The sequence below is a fragment of the Heliangelus exortis genome, chromosome 17, assembly GCF_036169615.1.
Source record: "Heliangelus exortis chromosome 17, bHelExo1.hap1, whole genome shotgun sequence".
NCBI lineage: Eukaryota > Metazoa > Chordata > Aves > Apodiformes > Trochilidae > Heliangelus > Heliangelus exortis.
The window spans coordinates 10,659,129-10,678,085 of NC_092438.1; the positions used below are offsets into that span (position 1 = coordinate 10,659,129).

At 46.1% G+C, this 18,957-nt stretch overlaps 1 protein-coding gene across 4 annotated transcripts in view; it reads right to left on the reverse strand.

The window, feature by feature from the left end:
• Positions 1–333: 333 nt before the first annotated feature.
• The window catches only part of TOM1L2 (target of myb1 like 2 membrane trafficking protein), a 56,918-nt gene continuing 38,294 nt past the window's right edge, over positions 334–18,957 (reverse strand). The window contains exons 13-16 of one of the 4 annotated variants that reach the window (XM_071760391.1): positions 16,522–16,587; positions 9,394–9,453; positions 6,747–6,783; positions 334–5,738 (exon numbers count right to left, since the gene is read on the reverse strand). In XM_071760391.1, the coding sequence (XP_071616492.1) occupies positions 5,590–5,738; positions 6,747–6,783; positions 9,394–9,453; positions 16,522–16,587 (312 nt within the window). In that variant the 3' untranslated portion in view covers positions 334–5,589. The remainder of the gene's footprint in view (positions 5,739–6,746; positions 6,784–9,393; positions 9,454–16,521; positions 16,588–18,957) is intronic. The other 3 variants (XM_071760393.1, XM_071760392.1, XM_071760394.1) reach the window with 3 other exon arrangements.

Here is an 18,957-nt window from a genome sequence, read left to right on the forward strand (position 1 = left end):
GATCCAAATTTACCTCTCCCCCCACCCCCAAGGACCAGCTAACAAGCCCTGCAAGCACCTTGGTGTCCCCCCAAGCACTGAGGTTGTCACCACTATGCTTGTCTGCTGTCAGCCCCAAAAGATGTGCTAGAGATTTAGCAGGGAATAAATTTACCAGCAGTGGCAACACATCACTGTGCACAGCAAGCACCACGGAAAGACACCGAGAACATCTGCTGTGGGAAACCCTTCTCCTGGTGGGAATTCCTGGTCCTTCATCATTTTGTGTTGTGTTTTGGTAACCAAAGCAGCCACAGAGCATGAGAGCACCAGAGAGACAGACAGATACCCTCCTCCAGGTCACACTAGTAGTGTATTTATTGGAGTATCTCACATGCAGGAACCAAAGTTGAGATGATTTCTGGAGCAAGTTAAACAATGGCAGATTAATACAGTTGTACTGTCCTGAATGGAAACAATTCCTACGTGAATACAGCAACAGTTTAGTGTTGGGTTTCTTTGTTTGTTGTGTATTTTGTTTCTCTTTACACAGTCCATCTCTTTAAACAGTTACGTCCCCGTTCTCCCCCTACCCCATTCCCAAAGAGAAAAATATCCAGTATCTTCAGTAAATAAATATTATCCACTTTTATCTGGAAAGCCTACAGCTGTAATATACAGAGAAGCTATTACACAGGTTACATTTGTAGGGTTAACGACAGCTCATAATAACATATACAGAATGAGGAGCTTGTACTCATAAAAAGACAGAGCAGGGTGGGGAGTTTGGCAAAGGTTTGCCATAGGCTAAAGAGAACCTGCCCCGGGCTCAGCACAGCTTGAGAGCCAGTGAGATGCCACCTCACCTCTCTCCTGGATGGAAAAGCAACCTGGGGCATGGAGTGGGAAGGTGCAGCCCACTCTGGTGGCTGCTGTTGGGGAGGGATGAGTGGAAGGTGCTCTGGGGGCACCAGCAATGCCTTTGGGCACTGGGAAGGGGATTCCTGCCTCCTGTCCTCTGCTGGTGGACAAGGGCAGAGGGGTGCCCCCAGCAGTTGAAGGGTTACCTCCAAGAAGGTTATAAATCCACTCACTGATTGCCTGCTCCATTATTTCCATAAAAATAACTGTCCTGAGCTGTTTTTTTTTTTTTTCCAGGGTGGGCTCAGCAAACCTTGTGGTTAGCATTTAGGAGGTAAACAATGACTGAGCTGGATGAGGCAGACCTGGGGATGGAGATAGCACAAGCAGTTCCCCCTCCACAGAACTCCCAGCAGCTGCAAAAAAAAAAGACTTGAGTAGTCATGGGATGGAAAATTCTGCTGAAAATCCTGCTGTGTTTGCTCCCCTGGTCTGCATGTCCCATCCTCAGAGCTGACACCAGAGAGCATCAAGCAGAGAGGAACAGGAACAGGTTGGGTTGGCCAGGTTGCCACAGGAGTGAGACCACCACCTCAGCCCCAGGGCTGAAACCACCACCCAGGTCTGTTCTTCCATCACTGGAAGGAAACATCTGGCCACCACAGCCACCCCCACCAAGTCCTCTGTTAAAAAGTGGAAATGGCCAATGGATTAAAAAAAAAAAAAAAAAAAAAAAAAAAGTGCCCTGAACAAAGTCAAATCAACAGAAACCCCACTAAAATCCTTCTTCAGCTTGGAAGTGTAAAAACAGCCCTGGAAAGGGTGGAGTTGAGACAGGGGCTGTGGTAATTGGAAGGGGAAAGGTATGTTGGAGGCTACATGAGGGTCCTGGTAAGGACCTTTATGCTGTTCCCTTTAAGAGACACCATGCTACGTTTTTATGAGCAGTTCTCCTATGAGCCTTACTTACATACTAACACCCTAAATGTCTGTACAGCACATTGTTATTATCTATGACACCTGCTAAAGATGCAGCTGAAATCTACACATAGCAATTTAAAAAAACCAAAAACAAACCAAAAGGGTATATTTAAATAGAAACCATTCATTTCTTACATCTCAGCACATGACGGGTTAACAGAAGAGGTTAAAAAACACACTGGAAGGAAAAAATATTGACAAAATAAATAGTTTAACCTAGAATAGTGTATCATTAGAACTTACAAAGGACCCCAGTAATAATTTAGTGTCATTGAGTGTCAAGCTGCAATTCCTAAGAGGCCTAGAGAGCACTGGGATGTTATTTCTTATGGAAAGCTGATCAGGCTTCTCACAAGCATCAGAGCCACACAAGTCCTCTGCCCACCTGCACAGAGGAAGCACTTAAGAGTGAAAGCAAAGGAAGAGTAAATAATGAAGTCACAAAACCCCCTTCCCTTTCCCCCCGTTTCCACCACTCAGGTTTTCTGCAGACCACAAGAGGATGGGGAAGATGAGAGATCCTGATACAGGACATTAGGGAAGCTCTAGTGTAGCTCTTACATTTGTTAAAGGAGGTCTGGGCTAAACCATCAGCTCTGCCACATGGTTCTGACCCTTTTGCTGCTCCCAGCCCCAGCGTGATCAGCCTGGAGAGCCAGGTCTGCTGGATTCAGGCTCCAAATGTAACTCCCAGCAGGGCTTTGCTTTCACCAGACCCACCAAGGGCCCCCTGAGCAGGCATTTCCTCCCAGAGAAGGCATCTCCTGAGCCCTGCCCTACTTCCAGCAAAGCCACCACTCGAGCCCACGGTGCCTGTCACCCCCTGCACGCAGTGGGCTCACCAGTGGGTACCACGGCTGTCAGTGAGGACCCCTCAGTGCCTGAGGTTGCAAGCACAGGAGAGAATCCCTCCAGTCCTGTCAACACAGGCTCCTTATCTCCCCTTGGCCCCAGCCTTCTTCTTCCATCTCTTTTCCTCCCTGGTTGGAGGGAGCAGTCACTGACAGCTCTGCAAAATCCTCCGGAAAGGGACCAGATTCTCTCTAAAGCAACAACTTTCAAGTCCCAGGAGAGGTTCAGCATGACAGAAAGAAGTGACACACACACACACCCCCACTGCTTTTTGCTGAGGGGTGGGGGAAGAAGGACCAGCAAATCCAACCCTGCAGGGGGGCTCAGTGACAGTGCTGGTGATATCCTTGCCACTCAGCATCATTTGACAAAGTCCCCATGCTTCAGCAATGCGATTATCTCCTCTGGCTTGGCAGGGAAGCTGGATTAACATGCTCAGAATCACCTGATGTGGCCATTTACAGGGTCAATGTGTTTCAAGGATTTAGAAGAGAAAATACACACTTAAAACACCCACAGAGCTTTTTGCATCGACAGGAATACCAACAATTCATTCCACGTTGGCAAGGCTGCTCAGGCAATCACCAGACATTGTCTGAAATCAAATCAGCACCACAACAGAAGCCTCCTCAAGGTTTCTGGGAACTGGTGGCCACATCTGATGCGTTGCAGCAAGGCAGGGTCTGGCAAGAGCTGGCAGCAGGGGCTCAGCTTGTGTTAAATGCTGAGAGCAGTGGGTGAGAGCAGCTGGGCTGCACACATGCAACCATGGCAGCCGGTCCTAGCACCTGCCATTACCCACACTGATTCTCCCTTTCCACTTGCAAGCTCTGCTACTTTCTGTAAGGTGAAGAGCTGGCAGGAGCAGTGAGCTACAGAGCAGCCTGGAGGTGCCAGCACTGAGGGGTGGATGGGCAGCCTGGCCTGGGCTCAGCTACACAGGGAGGGATCCTGGCAGAGGATGAAAGCAAGACAGACGAGAGGATGAGCAGGGACAGCACAAAGTGACATCTGATCTGGGACAGCCTGGAAATCCGGCACCAAACAACACTTCCCTCTAAAGATCAGTGTGACCGCTCTCAAAGACCATCAGTGCTGCCATGGGGCCATTTGGGAAAGGGTTTTATGTGTCACAGCCTACCAAGGCATGACGTACCCTAGAGAGTATGTCAAGAGCCAAAATAACCATGCTGGGATAAAAGCTTCTATCACTTTCACATCAGCTGTTTATAGCACAGCTTCTTGGTCTAGAACAACTTCTGAGAAAGCTCAACACACATCAGCATCCAGGGGAGCTCCAACATTCCAAATCAGAACCAAGTGTCTGGTTACCTCAGACAACAAGTGCCCCAGGGAAGAGGAGCTGGAGCACTGCTGCCTGCATGGGCATTCATCTGAGATGGTGACTCTCTGCCAGGAGAGGAGCTTCTCCCAGCCACACCATGTTCAGCTCCCTCTTTGATCCTGCCATCTTGTGCTACTGGCTTCCTACCAAGGAACATGCTGGGGAACGCAGCGATGGCTGGAGCTGCCTGCTCCAGCTCTGCTTGTCAGCTCAGCCAGACAGGCACACACACTGGAATCTCTTCTGGCAGCTCCAGAAGGAGCAGCACTCTCAGCCATGCCTCTGGCAAGCAAGGGAATATGCTCGTTTGCACAGGCAGGAGGGAGAGTGCAGCCCCATAGGAGCTGGGAGTTAACAAAGGGGCAGAGGTATCACAGGACACTCTGAACATGACACATTGCACAGCCACAATCATCTGACACTTTCTCAGGCCCAAACCTAGATGGAAATGAGGAGCTTCACCTCCAGCCCAGGCAAGCATGGATAATCCCTCCATGGTAACCCTCATCATTTCCTTACAAGCCTCTGTGAGGTTTGCCTCTTTTTCTCAGACCTACCACCAAGAAGCAGCACACATCTATCCTACCCGGCCCGGCGGGGAATCCAGGAACCTCAGATCACACCTGGTCCACGAGCAAGTCCCATCCATCTGCATGGATGTTATTTACAACAGCTGAGAGAAATGCAGTCACTGAAGAAGGAATGTAAGGTAAGGAAAAAAATAACCCAGCTATTTAAAAGGCAAACACACTAGAAAAAAAATCCTCACGTGAGAATGCTCTCCCAAAGAGCAAAATGCTTCATGCACTAACGTTACAGCATCCATTTAGCTCAGAGTTTTTAATTCCTGTCAACTGCCAGAGCTACTGGACATGGCCAACAGACTGCTTTCAAACTAGAGCAAGCCCTGATAAAACACAAGGAAAAAAATACCCTGTGAGATTTAGAATATGAGGAACCGCACAAAATGGGGAAAAGCGACCACCATATGGTACCAGGAGATGTGTGAGTGGGAGAGTAAAGGATTTTAACTTGTGAAGCACACGTTGAAAGGGGAACAGTTGTTCCTTGCTGTCGAATCCGACACGGAAGCCAATACATTACCATTTTACCTAAAAATAAAGACACACACACTCCCCCTGAACATTCCAGCTCAGTCAATTACATGCTGATCGACAGAGCAGTCTACTTGGCAGGACCTGCCTACAGAAGAGGATGATCCCTACAGAAATTGAAGGGCAAGGCTGCTCTCTCCCCTCCGGGCTTTTGTTTCAACACAGTGTGATGTACTCATGCATTCTAAAGGGGTTTTCAGCATCAAGAGCTGGTTTTGTGCAGCTGGGATAGGAAGGAGGGGATTAAGTGAGTGCTGGAGAATCATGGTCTGGCAGGAACAGTGTTGGACTTAAATAGAAAGAGTCAGCTTGTGGGGGTGGATTGTTTGGGGGGGAAGGAGAAGGAATCTATGGAATTGAGGGGATGGGGGTCGTTGTTAGCCAAGTACTGTGAGAGGACCAAGAGGCTGTACAGCGAGGTCGGGCTGCAGAGCAGGGGGTGGGCAGGAGCAATCTTCACAGTGCAAAGAGGGCATCCTCCGAGCGCTCCTGCTTTTTCCTGCTGGCAGGGTTTGTCAGAGGGGTTGGGGCTTCCAGAGGAGGGGATGGCAGATTGGGAACCATCTCCGCCGCTTTGGCTCGCTCTTCTAAAAACTTGTCGAACTCTAGAATGTGAAAAAAAAAAAATAAATAAAAAGGAGGAAGGTAAGGACTGGAGCTGCTATGTTTAGCTCAGGGGACAGAGATTAGCAGGGGCTGGAATCCCAGTGCCTGGTGTCCCATCAGGCTGTGTTTGCAGGCACAGATATTTGTACAGCCTGAATTCCTCAGGAAAGGGTAAAGACATCCTCAGAGACACCCTTGCTCAGGCAGCAGAGGGAATCAAACCCACGCTATGCCATTGGCCATGACAGAAGCAGGGAAACATCATTCCAAAGGGCTGAACAGCTCGGGGACATATTCCTGCTGGCACAAACACAGGGCACAGCCAAGAAGATGTCAGGAAGGCACTTCCAGCCGGGAGGGCTCCTCACATCATAAATACTAACTTTTTGCTCTTCTCCAGCCTTCCTGAGAGCAGAAGCTTTTGCTGGGGAATACCAGGCTGGGAGAATCATAGAATTGGCTGGGCTGGAAGGGACCTCAGGGATCATCAAGTCCAACCCTTGATCCACTCCCCCCGTGGTTCCCAGCCCATGGCACTGAGTGCCACATCCAGGCTCTTTTTAAATATCTCCAGGGATGGAGAATCCACCCCTTCCCTGGGCAGCCCATTCCAATGGCTGATCACCCTCTCCATAAAGAAATTCTTTCTAATATCCAGCCTAAACCTCCCCTGGCACAACTTGAGACCTCTTGTGCCCTCTTGTCTTGCTGAGAATTGCCTGGGAAAAGAGCCCAACCCCCCCCTGGCTCCAACCTCCTTTCAGGGAGTTGTAGAGAGTGATGAGGTCTCCCCTGAGCCTCCTCTTCTCCAGCCTCAACACCCCCAGCTCCCTCAGCCTCTCCTCATAGGATCTGTGCTCGAGTCCCTTCACCAGCCCAGTTGCCCTCCTTTGGACCCACTCCAACATCCTTCCTGAACTGCTGACAAAGAAGTCAGCATCTCAGCAGATAATTCAGTCAGTGCACCAACCTGGGAATGGTTCATAGCCATAAACATCTCTGCTTACCTTCACTGGTCACTCCTTCTTCCAGTTCATCTCCTTTCTGCAATTGGAACAAGAAAGCATGTGAGCACACAGGCAGAGCTTCACCCTCACCATCATCCTCTACATATGTTTAATGCAAGCAGATATTTTCCACCACTGGCTTCCACGTGCTGACTGTTTGAGGAGGGCAACCTAGAGAAATCACATTGGGGGGCAGTGGTGACAGACATTTCACTGAGCTGCAGAGCAAGAGGACAAGCACTAGAGATGCTCGTGAGGACTGCTGGTGGATGGGGGTGAACTTTCCCATCTGGACCCAAATAGCAGTAGGGTGCTGTTTCCACTTCAGGCAGCAGGTCTGGTCAAAACCAGAGCTGTGCCAGTCACATAACCACTGTATAAGATGCCATCTTCTGCCCCACAGGCCTTTAAAAAGTCAGGACTGCATTTTGTGTTGTGTCTTCAAATAAAACAGACTTTTATCTGCTAAGGGACACACACTGCAAAACAGCTTCCCTTGAAAGATCATTTTAGATTCCATACAAAAATGAAGAGGCTTCCCTGGCGTTGGTGCTGTACAAAGACAAAAGTAGGGTGGGCAGGATGAAGGACACTGATGGACAGCTGGTGCCTGTCCAAGGGATACAGAGGGTGGGATGCCAGCTGGATGCATTCCAACACACAAATTTCCAACAATGCTTCAATAGGGGAATTGGAAGTCCAAGGATGTGGCATCCTTGTCAATCTATCAAGGTGTTAAAAGTGGACAAAAAAACTCTACTTGAAAACCTCATGTTGAACCTGTTTTGGAACAAAAAAAAAAAAAAAGGGTTTGTCCATGCCCTGCCTTCTTCACCAGGAGAATGGGAACATACTGCTTGGGCTCACAAAGGTTTTTAAAGGCCACTTAGCATGTGCTAACTTCCTGCTATGTGGAGGTTTCCAAAGGTACAGACAGCAGCCACGCAGAGGTACTGCTTGCTCTCGTACCCCAGATAGACAGGGAACCAAATAATGATGAGCTAACCTGATCTGTAACTTCCTTGGCTGGCTGGGAAGCAGAGAATTGAAATGAACCATTAAAAAAAGAAAAAAAGAAAAAAAAAAGAAAAAAGAAAAAAAAAAGAAGGTGCAGAAGCCAAAGTGAAAAACACAAATCCAATCCAAATTTTATGAGAGGGGGCATCTTGATGCTGCACCCACATCTGGTCAGGATGGAGACCCAGGGGCCAGGGAGAATGGGCCTGGTGTGGTCAAAGCCAGAGGGTGTGAGATCCCTGGGCTTGTTCAGGCATTGACACAGCACTTCTCTGCTTTGCCCTTTTTGAGCAAGACTATCTCAGGGATGACAGATGTACAGAGCTACCTCAATATCTCTCCCTAAGATCTTCTCTCCTGCTAAATTAATTTGAATGGCAAAGACAAAAGTCTATTGTTTAAGCAGAGGGGACATGCTACTTTTACTGTATTTCTTTAACAAAATGAGGCCAGTTGTGTAATTAAATTTGAAAACGACTGCCTGTACCAAGGCCTGAAAACACTACCTGCAGCTGAAAAGCAGTGACATTTCAAAGACAGCCAGTAAGACTGCCATACTCAAATACTGGAACCCAGAATCTGTTTAAGCACTTCAGGCAGCTTTGGAGAGCAGAAACATTTTCTTCCTCTCAGTAGTTGGATCCTCTGGTGCTGGAGCAGGGGGCTGATGTGCTGGATTGTGCCTGTAGCAGTGCCAGAGCTGCAGCTCTCAGCTAGGAGCTCAGCAGGCAACAGCAAAGGGCTGGGGGAGACCTTAAGGAGTAGGGAATAATCCAGGGAGAATCTCTGATGTTGGAAGAATGGAAGATGATTCTTAGGGATATAGTGACCAGCAGGAAACAGTTCAGTTCACTGAAATAGTTTTTAGAAGAACAGTCTGAAACGTAACCCACCGCCCACCCCCAGAATGCACTTGGCAAATTTGAGTCAGATCCTCACATTAAAAAAAAAAGGAGACTGGAATAAATGCACACTGGCTGCACCACCTCTTAAACCAAATGTGTATTGGTACAGCAGAACAAACTCCAGAATGAAGAAAAGGAGGCTTTGAGTTCTATGTCTTCTGTTTGTTTGTGTAATAATTACCAGACATTATCATTCAGGAGAAACTGAAAGTTATAAACATTGAAAAGAGACTGTTATAAATTTTTATTATTACTATTATGAAACATGTCAAGGTTGTTTGCCAATTTAATGAAGACATCTTGATTAGAAAGGAATCTATGCCCTGATCCAGCATCTCTTAAAAGCATGCCTCAGCATAAGCATGTACTTACATCCTGTGAAAGCTGATGCAGCTTTAAACATGGGCTTTTAAGCCTGGTGAAGAACACAGGAAACCTTCAGCACATGTTTAAATGCTTTCCTGAACGGGGACCAGAAACACATGCTGTTCTGTGATGTTAACATGGAGAAGTGAAAATAAAACAACTCAGGAAAAAAACCGTTTTGACTGAATTGCTGAACACCACCCTATCTCCTCCTGCTCAAATATTCCCTTCACAGGGATATGATTGGGAAGTTTTAGTGTCTCCTATGATGAGAAGCACCAGCAACTCAGCAATGCATTGAAAGTTATCTGTACAAGTGCTATTGCCCGTGTGGAAAATGAAAATATAAAGAGTCTCACCAAGTCGGTACTGAGCCACTCCTCAATGTCATCCATGACAGAGGACTGTGCAACAGGGATCTAGGGAGTGCAGCGAGAGAACAGCAAGGCAGGCAAAAACCAAAACACATCCACAATCATGGCCACAGAGCGATGGAAAACGCCAGAAATAAGATTGGAAACAAAACAAAAACAAAGATGTAAGATGTGCTGAAAAAAAAAGAAAAAAAAAAAAAAAGGCAACAAAATATAAATGGCATTTCAAATAAAGAAACACTTGGAAAGGAAATTATGAACAACAAGGCTAAAAAAAAAACAAGAGAAAGATTATGGGGAGTGACATGACTTGATGCCAGCATAAGCCGGGTAACTTCTCGACCACACATTAAAACCATCAAGATGGGCTGATGATTCTAATCTTGATCGTGAAAAGCTTTTAAGGGTAGAATACTGGATATCAGATAGGTTTTGAAATGTTGAATTTCCACCTTCAATTTTTTTTTTAAATGGGTATTAGCCACAGTGAAGCATTAGCAAAAAGGGGGGCTCAAAGTCTTCAGGCAACACTCCAATGAAAACAATTTGATTTTCCTCACAGGTGGAGGCAGTCAGAGCCCAGGGTACACAGTGGTGTTTCCTTCCCCATCCTCCTCCCACCACACCACCCAACCTTGGCAAGCCTCCACACATCAGTTTAAAGCAAAACCACCCCAGTTCCCTGGCCCATCTCCTCTGCCAAATGTGACTTTCTTGCAGCAGAGGCAGCAGAACCCAATGTTTGCCAAAGTGTGGAGTCTCAAAGGTGAGGGTGAAAAGGAGGATGGGGCCAAATCTGTCATGGGCAGAGGAGGAGAGCATGGTACAGAGCACCCACTCATCCTGTGCAACCTGCTCCAGGTGAACCTGCTCTGGCAGGGGGGTTGGACTAGAGAGATCTCCAGAAGTGCCTTCCAAACCCTCACATTCTGTGACTCTGATTCCTCTCAGCTCTGGTCCTGGTGATGCCTTGCAGTGCTGCAGCAAGGCTTCCTGCATCTGCCTGTCAGGCCTCCAGGGATGGTTTAACCAAAAGGCAGGGCAGGTTTGCCTCTCTCCCTGCCATAAACCTGCTCACCTTATGCTGTATGGGCACAGCACCGAGTGCTGAGTGCTGCAGCAATTGGGTCAGTGATGGGAAATGACCATTATTATAGGTGTAGGATTTCCTGATTTAACTGCCCTGCTTAATTACAATAGAAGGGTGTGCAGGAGTAAACAGGAAAACACCACAATAAGAACTCATAAAGGCAACCTGAAAAACACACAGAGAGCAGTGTCAGACAGGTTGCAGGTCAGAGCATGGCAGTGGAACAGAGCTGGCAGTGCTGGAGGGTCTCCTAGGAAGAGGTGTCAGGGGCTGTCCACAGCTTTGTCTGAAACCTCTCATGGGGAGAAGAGCTGACAGAAGCTTTGTGCATGAATTCCCTGGGAGATGGAGCTTTCTCATGGACTTCTCGTGGAGGAGGACAGGCAGATGTTGAGCTACAGAGAGAGCTGATGCTGTTTAGCTGAGCTCAAGATTTTTTTTCTTCTAATCAAATAGCCCTTTGCAATAGGAAGTCAGTTGCCCTTGTTTGAGTTGGTGAGGTCTGCTAAGAGGTTAGCAGGTTTCCAGTCAAAGGACTGGAAATCCAGGGCTCAATCCAAAGCATCTCCCACCAAGAGAGGCACCAAGAGATGGCTTGGCTCCCACTCTGCAGGCTGCTGGACAAACTGCAAGTGACAGATCCAAGAAGGGCCAGAGGTGCAAGCCATCATCTTGCCTTCAGCTAATACCCGAAGATCCCAAACAGAAAATAAGTTCCTTTTGAATGGGCCAAGTTCAGTGTAATTGCCCCTTTTTAATTTGCAATGGAGAGCTGAATCACACATGCAGTGTGCCAAAACTGCTGGGAGCTGGCCCAGACAGCCAGTAACCAGAGGAGGGCTCTGTAGACACCTTCCAACATGTTCCTTTCCAAGGACAAGTTGCATCTTGTAAAACCAGCTTGTTGGTGTAACAGCTTTGGAAGATACTTCAGAGATACAAAGCAATGAATTTATTCAGCCTACAGCAACCTAAAATTTATGGCAGAAGTTTCCCTGCTGTCTCTCTCCTGTCTTGGTTAATACTTCACATAATAAGTAAAGCTTTGGAAGGTGCAGCCTTCAGAGCTGTTGGCTAGTTTGCAACAGGAAGGAGGAAAAAGAAAAAAAAAAAGGAAAAAAAAAAAGGACTTCTACTTTCAGAGAGACCTACTTCATATAACAAAATAAATAAAAAAAACTCAGAAGCACAGAAACACATCTAACTGGTCATATATAAGAAGCAGAATGAGATGCAAGATAAACATTTGAGCATGTCAAACACTTGCTATTCAGCACTGACCTTTTAAAAAAAGCTTCCTCCACCTTCCAACACACTTAAAGAAGCACTAAGGGTTTGCATCTATTGCTCCTTCCATGCTCAAGCTTCCAATTTCCTTTCCTCAGACTCTGAGCCCCATTTTCTCCATAAAGCATGGGTTAAATGTGTCAGGTTTAATTTGTTCAAGAATAAAGGAAGGGTGAAAACTCTCAAGAGTAACTGGAAGTTTTAAAATATTTTAACTATAATGTTGTACCATTTATATTTCATTCAAAAGTGACCACACACAGGGTTTTTGTTTTTTTTTTTGCCAGCCAGTTGTGTATTTGGCAAGTCTCCCCCTACCAGGGCCCAACACTGAAGAATGTGGAGGGGAATTTTGTTAAACTAATCCCCTAAAACACAACAGAAGCGATGTAAAAATAAATTAGCTAGTTTACACATTATAAAAAGAAAAAACAGACAACAGTTTCTGGGAACAAACAGCAGTGGCAGCCACAGACTGCATGGCAATGGTTCGAGAATGGAATAGAGGAATGGCTCCAGAATGGGATACTTGTTAATACTTTGGTTATGCAAACATACACGGTCTAGTGAAGCTGTCAGTCTTGGCAAGACAGCTCCCTAGATAGTCAGAGTTGGCTGCAAGAGCTGTTTTTCTAATGATATTGTAATTTTTTTTTTAAAAAGTCTACACTCAAAGTAAATGGAAATTAAGTCACCAAATATTTTGGGGTACTTTAAGTAACTGGCTTTAATTAAAAGTTGGGCTCATTGTTCAAATTCCTTTTTTAGTTAGTCTTTGGAAAATCCTACAAATGGGATCATCTCAACAGACCTAAAAGGGAAATGGAAAAGGAAGGCTGAGTTCAACCCCACACAGCCCACAGGAACCTGGAATTCAAGTTCATACTTATCAAAGTTAGATTGTGTTGGTGTTCTCACTAGCAATCAAAAGCCAAGGAGTATTGCCAATACATTTCTTCAGAAGTCATAGAATCCAATATTCTACCCTTAAAAAGACAGTTTGAGGTTATTATTACCACATTTTATTTCTATTAAAAATGATCCCACTGGAAAAGAAGCAGGTATGAAATGACAATTCAGGTCTCTAGGTGAGCTCATTAATGTTCTTAAAATGTTTAACAAGGCTCATGCTAATTGTTGCTAGACTACTGCCTTGTAGTAGCTTAGTTAATTCCACTTCTTTCTACATGTTTAAACCAAGCTGACACCAATACTTAGTTAGCTGCTACTCATTACCCCCCCCATAGTTAGTAAGAGTAAAGGAAGGTCTGTCATTCCTAGGGCAGCAGAACTAGAGCACTAAGAGCCACGCTACCAGTCTACTCCAGCTTACTACTACACTCTTACCATCTATTTAAAGCTGCTGTGATCTTGAAATAGCTGCCTGGCCTCAATATTGGAACACGTTGGACTTTACATGTAAGGATTTAATTAGCTACTTGATTACTTCTAACCATGTTTACACATTGTGTAGATGGGGAAGGCAAGAGCTGAGGAGCAGCGAGTTCCCCAACACAGCCTGTTGTGCCTGTACAAACAACCAGCCAGTCTGGATCCAACAGGCATGTCCAGACATCCAAAGCCTTCACTCACATGGGGTATCACATTTTCTGTGTACAGCCCTCTGAAAAATGCCATGGCTGGACAGGTAATGAAAGCCATGTGGCCTTCAGAGCAAGTGACCACGCCTGCTTGCCTTCAAAAGGGAGAGGGGTCCTTCTACAGGGGAGAAATGAGATCTTCACACACCTTTTCCTCAGTTTGTTCACAATTCACTTTAGTCTCCAAGCAGATGATACATTTCATCAGTCTCATGTCACCCAAGTCATTTCTACATCTTAGATCCTATCTCTCTATTGAAGGCACACATGGTGGCAATCCCACTTTGTTGCTAATTAACAACATCTCAGCCAAGGTTTCATCTAATCTTTACTCACATATCTTTATGACTGAGAGGAATCTCCTCCCCAGCCAGGCACGCTGCTGGTGGTCAGGATGCAATGATGAAAGCTGCTGATACCCCTTTCTGTGAATTCTGGTTCCATTTCATTCTTCCCCTGCCACTGTCCCAATTAGCATCTGCCCTGATGTGGTGGCTTAAGCAACACCTGCTCCTCACTTTCATAACAAATACCCCCTTGGCATGTGTGTGGGGTGAAATATTCAAACAAATGAGTATGTGATTATGCAAAACTCAACAGCTGCCCAAACCCATGTGAAGGGAACTGGAATTGCCTGCACTAAACCATGGTGGCCTTATGCTAAAGTCTGTGTCTCAGAGCTGCTGATACAGACCCTGAATGATTCCTGCACAGTCCAACTTGCAAAAATCCAGACCCTGCACTGCAAACAGATCCAGTACTGCAAAGGCTCAGCTACCATCCCTAAGTGATGTGTGAACCAGGAAGATTTTCTGCAGGTATCATTTTGTCTACGTTTGTTTTGTAGGCATAACCAGAATGTGGTTTGTGTCTCCACAGTCCTGGAATCATCTTGACACCAGAACTCAGCTTCAGATTAAGTTGAAGCAGAAACAATGCTGCAAAATTTCACTGGGAGAGCACATCTGGGGCCCAGAACGAGCCTCTCTTTGCAAAGGTGTGTTAGTGTCCAGGGTGCACAGAAATGGAAGAACTCAATGCTGAAATAACTACTGCAGTCTGGAAAGAACATCATCAGGTGATGAGGGATGTGGAAACCACTCTGGCAGGTGGAGAAGCCCCTGCTGGTGGCCTCAGTGTTGTACAGGCACAGGTAAGGGTAATGTCAGCTCACCCCTCTTTCCCTCCTCATCTCCTAAATACAAAAAGTTACCAAAACATGGAGTTCGTACCTGGGATGCTAGTTATTCCACTGGTTTTAAATGCTACAAAGTTGCATTAATAAATATAGTTAAGAACTACAGCCAGTTAAGAGAGAAACTGAGTTAATGATTAGTTTAGTTTTATTTTAGGTATTTCTCTCTCATATTTAGCATACAAACAAGGTGACAGGCTTGCAAGAGCAGCAACTGGCTGGACAGCCAGATCCCCTTCCCTCCCCAAATCCGTATGTCTCCATGAATGCTGCAGTATCCTTTTTCCAGGCTGAATAACCACAAGCCAATGAAGGAATATTGTGTTTGTTTTTTTAATAAAGCAGTGATGTGAGTGGCATGAACAGCAGGGGTGCTGATTTCATGCTTCCCTGCTCCTGTAAACAGTGGAAAGGCAAAGATGAGGAACTAACTCAATCACTGGAGTATTCATTATGGATGAACATCTAGCAGTGGCAGAGCACATCTCTTGTTGCAGTGGAGCCACTGAACAGCAAGAGCCTCTCTGAGCCACAGTCAACAGTAGCAGAGACAAAGGAAGTCTCACTTTATGGCTTCTCACTCTCCTCTTAGGAGCTGGGGGTCTCTGACAAGCTCTGGCATCAAACTCTGGCTCCCAAGGACAGGTATCTACAGCTGGGTTTACCCCCTGCTCTGTGCTAGCAGACAGAACCATTTCTGGGTGCTTGCACAGGCTGTGTGGCTGTGTATATGCCTGACCCCAATCACTGTGCATGCATCACCTGTGCAAACTCCTGGCAAATTCACAAACTGGCCCTCAGAAACAATCTGGGTTAGCCTAGAAGATGAAAAACAAAGTGTTTTCACAGAGTTGATGCAGTTTGATAGAGCACACTCTGGATTTTCTCAGCCTTAAATTCTCTTCTTAAGCACTGGGCAGCTGAGTCAGGGATTTTCAAGGCTCTCCCTGGAGTGAGGTGTTCTTGCTCCATGGACCTCCTGATGTCCAGCCCCACATGCTGCACTGGCAGAGCACCCCTGCCCAAAGGGAATTCTGCTCTCCACCATTCTGAACTCCACTGCAGGCAGGACTGCCTCAGAAAAGCTTTCTGCAGCCAGGGCATATTATTGGTACTAATCTCAAACACTTAAAGTGATGGATTATATTGTCCAGAAATACAAAAATTTTCTAAGAACTTGGTTCTAAGGCATAGCTGAGGCTATTTTTACCTACCTCTGACTTCTGCTCTTAAAGAAAGCTTTTGAACTTGTTGATGAAGAACAACTTCAAACATGGTCAAAATGTGCACAGACTCAGTGATCTTCAGAAGCTCATTTTTATCAGAGCACTGGCATCACTAGACATGGGAATTCAATCCTTAAAGCCAGGAAAAACTACTGTACCTTCTGGAGTCTGAATCCTAATGCCAGAGGGGTGAAAGATGTTACCCTGGATAGCAGTTCTCCTATTCCCTTCCTTTCTTACAGAACTATCCCTACATTCCTCATTTCAATTAGGTTATTATCCTACAACGTCTGTATGGTTATTCCAGACCATGAAGTTAAGAACAGCCAGCAAAGGCTGCTTCAGAGACACACAGAAAGTGTCCTCTTTATGAGCAAGATTCATGAGACTTGTGTTTATCCCTCGAAAAGTGGATACTGCATAAATAAATCAAGACAGTATAAGGAACCAATTGGATCTCCAAGCCTCCTCCAAGGGTGATGTGGGATCCTACAAATTATTTGGTTGGTTACAGGCCTTTCTGCTGTATAAATCAGAAATTGGTGCAAATCTTTCCCTTTGCCCCAGGTAATGACATAGGTGGGAAATAAACTCCTTGTACTGTCTGATTTCAAGTGGTTGAGTAGGGCAGGACAAGAGGAGAATGGAAGATGGTTATTCTAGGAAAAAAGGACGGGTGGGCAGTAGGAATTGTTTCACTGGTGAAGTCCTCACCATTCCTTGTGTAATTAGCCACTTGTCTATAGGCTCCATGTCTGAGTTCCCACCTTTACCTCTCCTCTGTGTTGAGAACAGAAAGGTCCATAAAGAGAGAAACCACAGCAACAACCCGTGATAAAGTAATATAACAGCATCAAGTTAAAAACTTCACATACACACAGACAGAGAATTGCCTACAGCAGCTTCTGGCAGCAGCTGCATCCCCCCTGTGGAGGGACAGACCTCACCCAACCTCTGCACTTCTGATGGGCAGTTTCACAGAATTTTAGCACTTCTTCAATGCTGATATTAAAAAATAAAGATCACTGACTAGTAGTGAGGCTGATGTTTGTCACCTTCTTAGAAGAAGCAAAGTGTTGGCCATATGACCTACTAAAAATCAGCCAGACTTCACTGGAAACACCAGTACAATGGGCTGTGGAGTTTCCCTTGTTTATGAAGCTGTGAGCTGCAGCACACCCTCCTTACCTCCTTGACCTCAGCAGACAAACTCTGCCTCAAACATCACGATAGCTCTAACGACAGCACTGAGCAGGAGGGTAAGTACTGGCACTTTGCTGCAGTGTTTTGGCAGCCTTTCAACCTGCCCCTCTTGACAAGTGGCAGAGGTTAAAAGGATCACTGATGCATCCAGCTCCTCTGAGCAGGTTGCAGCCTGCGTGGTACAGCAACACAAAGACTCTGAAGATGGCTTCTTGTCTTTCAGCATCTCATCCCTGAGTCAGGGCCTGGATGCAGAGCCAGCTCTAGCTCTGGAGGGGCTTGCTCAGGACTGGCAGAGAACAGCAGTTCCATCCCACCAACCCTGCCAGAACTGGGCTAGCTCAGCCCTGGTGTGATTTTGTGCCTCCATCCAGACACCCATACACATGGGGTACCTCTTCTTGTCCCCATTATCACAGATAACAGAGAATCATCTGTAATACTTTATGTCTCATTTCAGTACTTGTGCTGAGAGGAAAAAAAAACAAAGGGAAAAATCACTCCACCTTCATCTACTATCTGTGTAACACTAGAGAACTGTTTCTTGGACACTTCTTCTCCCAGTTGTGATCACGCAAGAACTCTCTGGTAACAAAAGCAATTCCCAACATGGAAAAGCAATATTAAGAAAACAGTGTATTTTTAGCTCATCTTGTTTCCAGCTGCTAAATCATATTAAAAGACAGCTAATGCCACGTGACCAGCCATCTCTCTACAGACCATTCTGAGAATGACTGCATTAGAAACGTCGGATGTGCTGAATTTCACCACTGGACAACTGTGCTGGAACAAGATGTGTGTGAAGAATGTGGTGCAAAACTTTTGGCTCCTCCCTAGAGCCGTTCTTAAATTAGCTCTCTACCCAAATTAACGCTTGTCTTTCATTTACAGAGCACTGCCAGTTTTTTCCTACACATGCCAAGGCTGGTAACTTTAGCAGAGGTTAATTTTGATTTCCTGTAAGAAGAGACACCCACGAGCCTCACAACACTTGACAAAAAGTAGTGTTTACCAATTACGGAAAGGCTGCATTTCAAAGCAAGCTATTCTGATTACATGATACAGTCATCAGGACCTTTGAAAAGAGGCTGAAAGTCTCTACAACATCTCAGAGCCCAAAGTTCCACAACCCATCAAGTGTTTGCTCCAAAAAACTTTGACCGTCAGATTAGTTTAGACACAGCCCTTTGAACTGACAACACTTGGGGCAGAGCAGCAGCTATCCTGGTGTGACTGACATGTCACATCCATCCCTCAAGAGGAACTGGCTGAAAACAAAAGTGTTAATAAATAAGGACCCCCTGGTCACAAAGGGGAACACAGCCCCCTTGACCAGTAGCTAAATGCAAGCCCCTTGCGTTTGGTTAGCCAGGAACAAAGAGAAGAATCTCAAATCTTTTCCCAGGTCTTGCCAATAACACAGCTCAGTGATACTGAGGGTTTAAGCTGTCTCACTGACTTCAGCAATTCCTCTCTCACTCCTGTAATGCACCTCTGCCCCTGTCTCCTCCTGCTTCCCCCTGTTCCCTCAGTACTGCTGGCAGGAGTTTTTGTGGAGCTGACCTTGAAGCTGGTCACAGGGATGACCTGGGTGATAAATTACCCTTTTTGCAGGAGGACAGGAACAAGCAGATAGATTTGTGAGGTGGGGGGGATGCTCCATAAGAAATCATTGCTGAAGCCCTGTTACCACTGAGATGCAGCCCAGGCAAGCAAGCAGCTGTGCTCTGACCCCAGCTGGCTCCAAACACAAATTCTCCCTGGCTCAGAGCACAAGCTGCCAGGCATGCCAGCTGCCCTGAGTGCTCCCATTTCAACTTATGAAAGAACCAGGGCAGGAACAGCCAAGGCATGGGGAGGCAATTCTCCACGGAGGGAGGTGTGTGCCTGCTGCACTGGCTCTGCCATGCTCCCTAGTGGTCAGCACACACCAAAATTAGACTGGGA